The 13322-nt window shown below is 41.8% G+C and overlaps 1 protein-coding gene across 1 annotated transcript in view; it reads right to left on the bottom strand.

Moving 5' to 3' along the window:
- Positions 1-9697: 9697 nt before the first annotated feature.
- The window catches only part of LOC143805671 (E3 ubiquitin-protein ligase RNF128-like), a 60480-nt gene continuing 56855 nt past the window's right edge, over positions 9698-13322 (bottom strand). Inside the window, exon 7 of the mRNA XM_077285211.1 lies at positions 9698-10332. Coding sequence (XP_077141326.1) covers positions 10211-10332 — 122 coding nt within the window. The 3' untranslated portion in view covers positions 9698-10210. The remainder of the gene's footprint in view (positions 10333-13322) is intronic.

The following is a 13322-nucleotide window of genomic DNA, read 5'->3' as shown; positions in this document are numbered from 1 at the left end:
TTCACGTGTAGGCACAAGAAAACTATAGACGCTAAATACAAGGTAATCTCATAGAGCTACGGAGATCATTTTTCACAAGGTCCGGTCAATGCTGGGTATGTCATTAACATCTGGGTTCTACAGTTATCGGCATCTTTAAACACACATAACTTTTCGGTCCCCATTGCATTAGCTCTGCCAGGGCCTCTGTATCACAGAACATTTTGGGTTGTGCAAAAAAACACAAACACTTTACACTGGCAAAAATGACATGTTATTGAATTAGACTAGCAGGCTTAGCCACATCCCATCCTACCAATGTTCTGCCCATTTTAGCAAAGTTACCCGGGGCTGGCGTGAAAACGCCAGATTAAGGTATTTTATTGGACCCAAAAGATTTTAAAATGTAATGTTTATAGTCAGTATGCAGCCAGCAGAGAAAGCAACTGTACATTGCTTTAATACTTAACTCTTTGTGGGACAATAAGCTCAATGTATAAAGCACACCATAACAAGATTGGGAACTAACTACGAGCAAATTAATACCCAAGAATTATTATCCCAAATCAAATGCTTTCCAGTTCACACATTATCATTGGGGGAAAGTTATGAGTTATAGGGGACCTAAATGGGCAAAATCAACTGGAGCAACTGACTCATGGGAATACCAGGACAGAGCGACTTCAGATGATCGCAGCATCTGGTGATAAAGACTAGGGTTAAGCGAAACGGATGGGACAAATTAAAAAAAAAAAAAAAAAAAAAAAAAAAAAAAAAAAAAAAAATCGCCGACTTTCGGCAAAGTCGTTGCAGTACTGTGGCTCCGCCACTACGGGGAGCTATGGTGCGTCCGATTGCACTGAAGGAGTTCATCTGATCAGGTATCACAGACACCAATACATTTCACAGCCGGGCCTCCGGGGGGAGCTAAGGGTGCTATTCATTAGGCCACTCCCCACCATAGTGGGTAAACTGGGGGTCAGGCAGGAAGTTAGATCAGAAAGCTGACTGGGTTGGAACCAGGCAACACCTTGTGGCAGAGGGTGTTGTAGGGGAAGATACAGTAGGGTCTCTGTCAGGGGTGGGATCCTGACAGAGGTTTGGCAACGAGAACGAACGTAACGGGACCGTGCCTGCTCCGGGTAGCGGCGGTGCCCAAGAAAGGATTAGAAGAGAGAGAGATTGTGCTGAGTGAGAAACGGGATCACGCAAAGGAGAAATACCAGTAGGAGTCGTGCTGTAAGATCGAAGCAACATCCTACTGAGGCGCACTACCGGTGGCCGGAACGCCGAGGGAGTAGAATAACATTCAGCTTCAAGCAATACTCCAAACAGCGGCAGGACAGTCAGTCTCAGGCGGGCTGTCTAACTCAAATCACCTATGAAGTCTTGGGAGGCAATTGTGGGAGAAGGGCGTCTCTAGGGTCCCGGAAGAACTCCAGGCCTACCCGTCAAACGGGTGCCGTTCCTACCCGAACCTCAGGGAGGGACGGAGGATTAGCAGAACATCATCTAGTCGAGTTGTGAGGGAACTTAAGAAACAGACACAACAGTTGTGGGGTACTTTCCGTAAGCGCAGCAGGGAAGGACTACAACACATAGCGCTAGGGGGAAGGCACAGATTTCCTCCTGTGAAGAGAACTCTGGAAGTGTCATTGGACCGGCCGGACTTGCGCAGCCTGGTGAACCGTATTCTGGACTGAGGACTCAGATCTTCAGTAAAGAGGTAAAGAGACTGCAACCTGGTGTCCTCGTTATTTACCGCGACCTGCACCCCACAACTGCACCGTTACGACACCACTTATTGCACCGGACGTCCCCCACTGACAGACAGGGCCACGGACCGGGTCTAGCCACCGTGACAACCCCAGAGCAGAGACTCAGAGGCCCGGCTCCGGGTGCCCCTCGGCCCTGCGGCGGTGTGGGGGCGCTCCACAAGTCAATGGGGAATCAAAGTCGGCAGTGAGTGGGAGGACAGGAAAACGCCTACAGTGCCCATTTTAATGCCAAAAACATAAATTCTTATTACTGAAGCTTGTCAATCTTAATTTACTTTATAATAATAGTTAGGCATTGAAAACTGGGGGTCATTTGGCTAAAGTTGTGGGTTTTGCACAAATCTGCGGTTTTGCTGTGGATGTGCCTGACTCAATGGAAGTCAATGGGTGCAGAAACAATGCAGATCCGCCAAAAGAATTGTCATGCTGCGGAAAAAAAAAAGCCGCAATTCCGCTTTTTTTTCAGCAGCATATGCACAGCAAATGTCAATTTCACATTTTCTGTGCATTAGTACACTGCGGATTTGATGCAATCCCGCGTGCCCCAAAACGCCGCAGAAACACATCAAAATCCGCAACGTGTGCACATAGCCTTATTCCTTTGTGGTAAGTCAAGGGACATGAGCCATTCTTTCATGTGAAACTGTCCAATGCCCCTTTTTGTATTGCTAATTTGTGGACTGCCTGCTGATTATGGATTGCATCAGCCCTCTGTGGTGTACTAGTCTGCATCATTTGGAAGACAATTATGCAGTCTAATTGAACTAGTGAATAATGGAACAGCCATGCTTATCTTCCCCCAATCCTGTGGGGCACAATGACATATAATGGGAGCTGTGAGATATAAAAGGGGCCTTGCTCCTGTCACCAGTGTGAGTCTACAGAACTTCAGCCTAGGGACCATGGTTCCAGCTGGTGGAATACAGATCTGCTCCACTGCCCAACACTGAGCCCACAAATTTGTTTTGATAACTCTAGTTGGATCAGGTCACTTGGCCACATACCTCACCATGCTGGGTCAGCTTCATAAGCATGCCACTTCCTCCTCTCTGTGGGTGCTCACCACAAGCGGGGTGATGCTGGTTGAGGAAGTTGGCCCTGGATGCCCTGAAGTCACGTAGGTTCTAAGCCCCGGCGAGCCAGTGAACGGATGCTAGGAATGTACTATATGCTGGTGATCCAATAAAGTCTTACCGGAGTGTGGTACCCTCACCCTATGCTGTCTTAGTATTCAGCCCACCGGGAAGCAGTATAGCCATTCAGCGGGATAAGTTCCAGCCCGAGTGGCCACTCCTGGAAAGGTTCACCACTGTTCCATGTTTTTGCCATTTGTGGGTAATGGTCAGTGGACCAGACACCCCCGTGTCTCTCACATCAGGCAAATTAAAAAAAAATGGCAAAACAGCACTTGGACATCAGAGAAGTGGTCTCCTGTTTCAAAACACTTGTACATCAACCAAAGCAGACAGCTGACTGCAGCGTTCAGTCATTATAGGATTATTTATCTCCCTCTGACCTTCTTAATGTGATTAGCCAAGACGCTTTCTCTACTTAAACGGTAATCTCCCGTGATGTATATGCCTCAGCCATTGCCGGGAGAGAGGTCACTTAAGTTCATTCTCACTGGCAGCACTGTGTGAGAAAATTCCCACGCAGCATTGCCGTAAAGCAAGAGAATGAACTCAAGTAACCTCTTCAGTGATGCACTGCAGGAGCCATTTTCTCCTGTCAGCGTGTCACTGGAGGCCCTATAGAGCAGTGACATCACCTGATGTCACTATTCTATAGGGAAGATTGTCGCGGGACACTCGTTATTAATTGGACTACGTCAGACAGGGAGTATACGGTTGTTGGGTTTTCTTGCAGGAGATCGATGGCTTTGGGGAATTGGACGTGGTTGTAAGTATGGTGAAATTAAATATTAAAATACTTTTTTCTGGCTGTGTTTTTTTTTTTTAAACTCTTTCCCTACTATAGGATTAGTAATGTATAGGCGTCTTATTAGCTTACAAATACTGATTTAAAATACTGAACGTGTGAAAGTGGCCCAAAAGAGACTTCCAGCTCACAGAGAGCATAGTATGATCTGGAGAGTCTGAATTGCTGTCACATAACTCAGAAGAGCGGCACTGAATTCCGGATGTAAAATACAGAACGTGTGAACATGGCCGTACAATGTAAATTATTATTATTTATATAGCACCATTAATTCCATGGTGCTGTACATGAGAAGGGGTTACATCAACATACAAATATCACTTACAGTAAAGTAACAATGACAGACTGGTACAGAGGGAAGAGGACCCTGCCCTTGCGGGCTTACATTCTACAGGATTAAGGAGACAGTAGGTTGAGGGTTGCAGTAGCTCCGATGGTGTTGAGGTGGCGTGTGGTCATTACAGTGTTAAAATGCAACTCCATAGACTTGCATTCGTGTTCAAAAGTATTTGCACCCTTGAAATTGTTCCAAAAAGTGTAGTATTTCTCCCAGAAAATTATTGCAATTACACGTTTATTTCCTTTGTGTGAATTGGATCAACACAGAAAAACAGAAAAAAGGCAAATTGGACATAATTTCAACAAAACCCCCAAAATGTACCTGACAAAATTGTTGGCACCCCACTATAATAGTGAGCACTATATAAGAGCACAACCACTCATGTTGGCGGTTATGCTATAATCATACCTAACTATAAGTGGACACTAGTGTCGCTAGTCACTGGTGTCAATACACCCACATAATGGCCCTGGATTATAGGGCTATAGTGGCTTTTTATAGCGCCAATGCACACTGGTGTACAATAGTATTAGCGCCTACTAAATCAGTGGTCGCTTCCAGTTACACACAGTTACCAAGGTGAGTGGCTGTGTGTTTAATACAATGTCCATACACAATGGTCACTGAGGAGTATATAGGATATACTGTGACTACAGGACCTCACATATTGTATTACACTACATATGATATAATGGATGATGTCCGGTAGGCCCAGGATCAGACCGTACAGGGTGCTGTATTCTGGTGTCTGCAGGCTCTCTGAGGCTCATTGTGAGTAATTGCTGCAGTTTGAGGTTTCCTGCAGATCACGTGATGCTGGAGATGACGACTCCCGTCCCGTTGCTTCTATTATGTCCCCCATCCTGGACCCCTTTCTGCAATACCATCCCATATCCTGCGTCTCCTTCTTAAATAATGTCGCCGATCCTATAACAAGGTCTTCCATCCTGGGCCACTTGCTATTATTCTGTCCCCCAAATTTCTTGGCCCCACCCTGTTATGTTCCCCATTCTTTTCCAACACATTTAAAAGAAAAGTAAATCATTCTTATTACCTTCTTCTGCTCTCACAAGGTGCAGAGTCCTCTTCCATAGCTGTTGCAGGGGTCAGCCTCTAATAAGTGTCAGTAATCCAAGCACATAGTTTGGATACACATTCTTTTTCCATGCCGAGTTGTGTATTATATGAAAACCACATATATAGAGTAATTTATACAGCATGAGACCATTGTGTATAATGCCCTTTTCACCCACCAGAGCAAATTTATCAATGTAATTGCAGCATTTTTATCATTCATACTGAACTATATATTTTTGAAGTTCTTATATTACTTTCTCTTACACATCCAAATGTTTAATTTTCATGGCATGGTCATTTCCTATCGAATGCTGCCATCTGCTGCATATTTATCTAAGTGCAGGATGGGTTCTTGGTGTCTCAGTAAATGGTCTAATGAGAGGCTACAAAATATATACACGGATGTGAAAATGCAGGAGATAATGTGCCATATGTAAACAATTACATCTTTATATATTGTGGCATAGACTAGTATAGTTTTGTTTAGATTAGAAAAACACCTTCGTACATCAAATGGTTCTAAAGTATTAAAAAAAAAAAACATTACAAGTTTCACTAAAAAGTTTTTCGTAGCTACGCTCGCTCCTCAACATTGAAATTGCAGCGCTAGGAACTGCTTAAGGACCACAGCAACTCGGCCATGAATTGTAATTTTACGTGGTCTGCCAGAGCGGGGTCCTGAAACACGAAGTGTTGGGTGAGTTTGGTGTGCAAGAACTTCACTTCAATGGGGACTGAGAGTCGGGCCCTTTCATACATCAGGGTATGACCTCAAAATGTTTTTCTGGATAGGCTTGTATTGGAGAGTTTGATCTGTGACTCAGAATCAGACATTTCTCCGCAAATATACATGGACAGGTGAACTTCCCCGCAAATATATATGGATAGGTGAACAGCCCATAGACTATTAGGTGTACGAGTTCTGTCCTTGAAAAACGAAGAACTCGCATGTGAAAAACTGACATCTGGAGGAGTCCGATAAGTGTTTGCAACTTATGCATTTAAATTTGTAGAGGGTCAACATGCCTCCTGTTCAGTATGCATACCACTCCTATCCATAAAATGGCTGGAAAAGGGTCCTTGCTTGAGGGGATCCTTGAAATTGAGGAACTAGCACAAGTGAAATGTGCTTCATCCCTCAAAGCCGAATGCTCCATTTCACATTTCTTAAAATTGGCTATAAAGTGAATATCCAATGCACTGGGGTAATCCTGTTTAGCATATTAGGACTAATTTCCTGATCAGCTGTGAGTCTCCTTGTCCAAACTCAAAGCACCCTCATCTATGGCTACGAAGCTGTTGAGTTTGAGTTCCGTAGACCTGCGTCCAGTCCTGTAGTCACAGTCCCTTGTCGGATCGGCGAGTGTTGCCGGCCTTCTGCCTAGTGCAGCAGGTAGTGAGCCACACTGAAGACAGAAGTCATACATGAAGTAGGCTGGATGTAACACATTAATGTGAAGCCATGTATCTGCATGCACCAAAGTGGAGACTGTATGGTTAGTGTAAGCATCTTGGAGCAGATACAACTTCCAGTCTCGTTTGGGCACTATAGCGAATAGCAGAAAGCTTGGCAATAACATAACAAAAATCTTGCAGTTTGAAGACAAAAAAGGAAAAATGTGAATAAAGGGCTTAAAGATGGCAATTGGTTTTAGAAAAATAAGATAAGATTTTAGGATGCAGATTAAATGTAAAAATAAGCAAGGTACACAACAAAAATATTGGAATACGATTTATTTACACAATTTAACAATAGAATTCAGATACATATATTTTACAGAATGTTAAAAATTTTCAGATACAGTGCTGCTAAATTTTATACAGAAACAAATTAAAAAGTATCATTATTTTGCCATTCACACGCATTTCTGTTCACATTAAATTTACACAAAGTTACTGCAATAAAGAACATGGAAATAAAGTGCGTTTCCTTTAAGTTACAAATAAGGGATAACATCGGAGCTCAGCGTTCACATCACGTAAAAGGTTATTAGTAAGTATAAAGTCTATAAAAGGTGTTGATGCATTATTGGATTCCAATTTCTCCTTTCATAATTTACCCTGAAAAGCCATTAAATCTATCAATAATTCATATAGTCTCCAAGTTCTCTTCAGCAATAGTATTTTAGTAGTAGTAGTAGTATATTTTGAGCTATCTTGGACAATAAATCACCCCCCCCCCCACTTATTTGTATCCCGGTCTATCAAGGAACTTCTGCTACAAAGTAATACAGAGTACCTCTGGGGTACCCACAATCGATATGAAAGTAGACCTGGCACTTGGCATAAGATGTCCTCCTTTTACCGGCTGAAAATGACAATATTCTCCTGAATCTGGAAAGGTTTACTTTTCATTCCTGCTCCTCTACGTTCCCTCCCTTGAATGTAAAACTAGCATTGTTATCCAAGGGGGAGTGATCCTTTTTAATACTCCCATAGAAAAAAAAAATTGATTGCCATGCCCATTCTCTCTCTCATATTAGTTCCATACGTCAGGCTAAGGGGTTAAACTGTTCCAGCATCAAAATAGAAAAAAAAGGGGGGGGGGGGGGGGAAGGAATTTTCATCTTCAACTTGTCTCCGTCTCATCTATTTAAAATGTTGATATTACAAACCCAAGTACCAACTATGTTTAATATTTTTACTAACGAGTCCCTTAAACTGTTAAATCATGCATGTTAAAAGGGTTATCCACAACTTTTTTTCTTATACTACGAGCCAAAAAAAAAAAAAAGTCAACAGGTACTAGTTACCCGACTGTTGTATTCAGCACTGGCTCAGAACCATCATGGACAGCTCCTGCTGGACACTCAGTTACTCCACATCCACAGAGCTCTTCTTCCTGACTGCTCTATTGATGGGGCGTGACTGGCAATGTCATGCTGATTGACAGCTGGCTTCCCACAGTTAGGCAGCTGGTTGCCAATCAGCATGACATCAGCAGTCATGTCCCGTGAACAGAGAGGAGCAAAAAGAGAAGCCACCGCTCCAAAGCCAGCGGAAGGCGCAGGAGCGGATTGTGATCACTGTGTAGGCAAAGATCTGCACCGTGTAGAACAGGCAAACAGTAACTACCAGCCTGTTAGTTCTTAGGTCCTTCACAGTGATGAGCGAACGTTCTTGGATAAGGTGTTATCTGAGCATGATCAGGTAGTAACAGAGTATCTTCTGTGGGCTGCATGTCTCGCGACAGTTCAACAGTAGCACCACATGCAGGGATTACCTGTTTCTTAGGCAGTCCCTGCATGTGCTGCGGCTTTTAAACAGTCACAAGACATGCAGGCATGGGAAATCAAATATATTTATGAGCTTTCAGAAGTCACTCGGCACACGAGCATGCTCCGATAACACTTTATCCAAGTACGTTCGCTCATCACTAGTATATATATATATATATATATATATATATATATATATATATATATATATATATATATATATATATATTTTATAGTCCTGGATAACCCCTTTAAGAGCTGGCGGATTGTTGTATATTCAGCACTGAAGATCTACATAGCAGATGTGGATTAGAGGATGTGCTTTGGAACTTTAAGTCCACAACCTTCTTTGGTTGGGTTGTTGTGTATTTTTATTGAATTTCACAGAATGATAAAGGGTGAAATGTAAGAATCAATGGCACAATCTATATAATATATATATATATATATATATATATATATATACACACACACACTAACTACAAGCTCCAGATATTTTATGCACATAAACTGACCTGCGGTGGGATTTATAAATTGGCAGCATGTTAACAATTTATGCTGATTCAATGCAAACCTTTAATATAATCCACAACAATATCTGCATGCAACCCATGAAGATTTTGCTGCCGAATCACTTCAGGTACTACGGTATGTAAATAAAAGTCACAAAAAAATTGCAACTTTTGTTTTATCCTTAAAATTGACTTTTGGCATTCTATCAAGGCTAGATTTCCTGGTAATTTTAGATTAATGAAAACTATTCTTTTTAGTATTTGTTTAAATGACAAGGACTTTCTGGGTTTTGTTTGTTTGTTTGTTTTTTCTTTAAAGAAGTCTTCATTTGTAAATCTTGAAAAATGTAGAAAGATCCATTAAATCTAATAGAGTAATAGAAATAAGCAGGATTTCGGCTTCTTTTAACCGATGCACTCTGACTCTCAACACCCTTAACGTATTATTCCGCACCCTAACTTTGGGATCAGGAGGCGAGTGGTGCCAAAATGACCCTTTAAATAACAGAGGATAGTAGGACTGCCACAATTACTTGGCAAGCAAAACCTGTCGTATCGCATTCACAGTTTATAAAAAGAGGAATATGTTATTTTCTGCCATTGACAAATACTGCAAACTAATCCCTGTGAAAATGTTAAAATTTCATGAAAGTGACTAGTGATGAGCGAGTGTACTCATTGCTCGGGTTTTCCTGAGCACGCTCAGGTGGTCTCCCAGTATTTGTAACTGCTCGGAGATTTAGTTTTTGTTGATGCAGCTGCATGATTTACGGCTGCTAGCCAGCCTGAGTACATGTGGAGGTTGCCTGGTTGCTAGGGAACCCCCACATGTAATCAAGCTGTCTAGTAGCCACAAATCATGCAGCTGCGGCAAGGAAAACTAAATCTCCGAGCAGTCACAAATACTCGGAGACCACCCGAGCGTGCTCAGGAAAACCCGAGCAACGAGTACACTCGCTCATCACTAAAAGTGACATCAAGAAGTGATCTAGTAAATATAGAATTATACATTTAATGAGGGATCTAGTGCATGACCAATCCGAAGGGAAAAACCCAATATAGTCACAAATTGATATATAAAATGTACGGTAATTGTGTCATTGTAATAAAATATGCACTCTCAAGGTTTAATTTTGTATTTTTAATTAAATCCTACATAAACCTGAGTAAAAGCACCTAATATTTTATTACATGATGCTGGTAAGAGCCAGCTAGGCCATGTCAAAATGCCGCTCATCTCCACTTCTTAGGACTGTAGGGGTGATGGCTTCTAGAGTCGATGCTTCCATTTAGAAAAATTGGGATTAAAACTATTCAGGAAACTGGATGTGAAGAGCTCTTATGTGCATTGTCCTTTCATGGTTTAGCTCAAGACTTCACGTTCTGAATGTGGATGCCATCTTCACTTTCGAATGTCGGATTATCCATGTGAGGAAGGATCTCAATGGCTGTGGCCGCAGGGTCATGATTTACAAGGCCTACTTCTTCATCTAGAAAAGAAACGAGGTTGGAGTCATCAGGAGACACGTTGACTTGCTAAATGACTATTAGTTTGTCAAGACATCATTGTGCACACACTAGTTGAACAGTATCATCGTAGTGAACAGCGCTGGCATAGACTTAAAGATCGGCATGTGTCAAAATGAAGGGGGAAATTTATCAACAGTCTTTAAAAAAAATGGGCCATGTTACATGTATCCAGCAACCGGGTTTCATTTCCTAAAGGGTCATGGTAAGTATGTGAGTGCACACAGGGTGGTATAGCTCCAGAAGCTACAGTACCTCACCCTTGGGGTCTCAAGCTTAAGTCCTATTAGCAAAGAGAACGTGATGACTTAGGACTAGTGATGAGAGAGTATGCTCGTTACTCTAGTTTCTCCGAGCATGCTCGGGTGGTCTCCGAGTGTTTCGGCATGCTCGGAGATTTAGTTTGTCAACGCAGCAGCATGATTCTCCTGTGGGCCAATCCAAGCCTGGGTTAGCACGTCTGTTTTTGACCAGCATTATTTTATTTTATTTTTTTTAAATCAGTTTTCATTATGTGCAAAATTTAAAAAAAAAAAAAAAAAAAACCCTGACAGTTTCTGAAGCTTCTCATAGAAAAGTGAAAAACAGGCAGCATTAGGATGTAACGAGATGGCAGCTGTGTGCTGTCTAAGCTTTTTATGGACCCACAAACTTGTATGAATTAATTTGATCTATGACCAGCATCAAAAACAGACACATCTCATCTTTGTTCTTTTTTTTTTTTTTTTTAATTATTTATTTTAATTTATTGGTATACCAAGTACCCGAAAAAAAAAACCCCGATATTTGTACAACCCATAGACTAGAACCGTTATATAATATGTACTCATATCCGTTAAAGGCACGTCCAAGACAATCAGATGTGTAAAAGGGGTCTAAGGCCATGTGCCCACGCTGCGGATTCCATTGCGGAATTTTCCGCAGCGGATGTGATAAATCCGCAGTGCAAAACCGCTGCGGTTTTTACTGCGGATTTATCGCGGTTTCCTCTGCGGGTTTTCACCTGCAGATTTCTATTGGAGCAGGTGTAAACCCGCAGCGGAATCCGCACAAAGAATTGACATGCTGCGGAATATAAACTGCTGTGTTTCCGCGCGTTTTTTTCCGCAGCATGTGCACTGCAGATTTCATTTCTCATAGGTTTACATTGTACTGTAAACTCATGGGAAACTGCTGCGGACTCGCAGCTGCGGAAACGCTGCGGTTCCGCAGCAAAATCCGCAGCGTGTGCATATACCCTTACACTGCTCTTTTCATAATTGATGCATATTGGAGTAAATTTACACATGGCACTTGGAACACCTCATTTTGTGATTGTGAGAAGTCTAGAGGTGGGTCCACCAGAAATTGTATGTATGTATATCCTGTGTACAGATATTAAAAGGATATCCTCCTCTCAATATCATGCATACAGCTAGGGTATAATATCACTTTAGGATCATGGTGAAGAGAATGAAGGGGCCCAGTCAGCTCCTGTGTAGTGAACTGGGGCGGGCAGGGTGTTTTCCGCCTACTCTGCAGTGACAGTTTGAGGTTCCCCTGATTCTATGATCAGGTGAGAGGAGAGCATATCCTAGTGAGATGCAAATTCTTTAGGAGATGTGCAAACCCTTTAATGTATGCATTTTGTGCGAACTCTTGCAAGGTCAAAAACAATCGTCTAAGCTTGTATTCCACTATTCAGTAGCATTGTGTTACACGTGCTATTAATTTTTTACTTGAATTTTTTGAGGGCTCAAGTCACTTTAAGGCCACATTGTACCAAGTTTGGACAAAAGTTGCAAGAGCTTCATGAATGGCATATATTGCGAAACAATTACATACAGTGATTGAGATGTATCACTATAACTATAATTTAACACCTTTACCACCTTGAGTTTTTCCACTTTTTGCATTTTCATTTCTTGAATATTGAAAAAAATGGCACCATTTTCCAAGATCCATAGTGTCTCCATTTTTCAGGATCTGGAGCCAGATGAGAACTTATTTTTCTGCGAGCCGAGCTGACTTTTTTACTGATATCATTTTATAATATATGTGATATTTTAATCGCCCATTATTGTATTTTATTGCAATGCTGGGGCAACCAAAACAAACAAACAAAAAAGTACTGTATATACTTGAGTATAAGCCGACCCGAGTATAAGCCGAGACCTCTAATTTTGCCACAAAAAACTGGGAAAACGTATTGACTCGAGTATAAGTCTAGGGTGGAAAATGCATCAGCTACCGGTAAATGTAAAAAATAAAAATAGATATCAATAAAAGTAAAATTGATTGAGACATCAGTAGGCCAAGTGTTTTTGAATAACCATATGGAATCAGGAGCCCCATATAATGCTCCATACAGTTCATGATGGGCCCCATAAGATGCTCATATTAAAATATGCTCCATATAATGCTACATAAAAGGTTAAAGATGGCCCCATAAGATGCTCCATAGAATATTATGCCCCATATAATGCTGCTCAAGGGTTGATGGCCCCATAAGATGCTCCGTAGCATATTATGCCCCATATGCTGCTGCGATTAAAAAAAAATATATATAGAATCTGAGAAACTGGGAAAGCGCCGGGAGCTAGCGAGTATGATGGGACAGCCGCCACTCCCCCTCCCACCCCCTGGGACAATGACTCGAGTATAAGCTGAGAGGGGCATTTTCAGCCTAAAAAAAATGGGCTGAAAATCTCAGCTTATACTCGAGTATATGCAGTAATTCTGGTTTGATTTTTTTCTCATCACTCCGTTTAATGATTTGAATAATTCTTTTTATATTTTGATAGATAAGGCATTTCTGAATGCGGTGATACCAATGTCTAGCGTTCATTTCCCCAGGTATGTCGGACAGTTAGAAGCGGATTGCTAGGATCCTAATTAAGCGACACAGAAGGTGATGGCAGCAGTTTAGGTCCTGGAAACCTGGTGACAAGTTTCCTTCAACTTACTGGAATGA

This window comes from Ranitomeya variabilis, chromosome 2 (assembly GCF_051348905.1).
Source record: "Ranitomeya variabilis isolate aRanVar5 chromosome 2, aRanVar5.hap1, whole genome shotgun sequence".
Taxonomy (NCBI): Eukaryota; Metazoa; Chordata; class Amphibia; order Anura; family Dendrobatidae; genus Ranitomeya; species Ranitomeya variabilis.
This window is presented reverse-complemented; position numbering and strand designations above follow the sequence as displayed.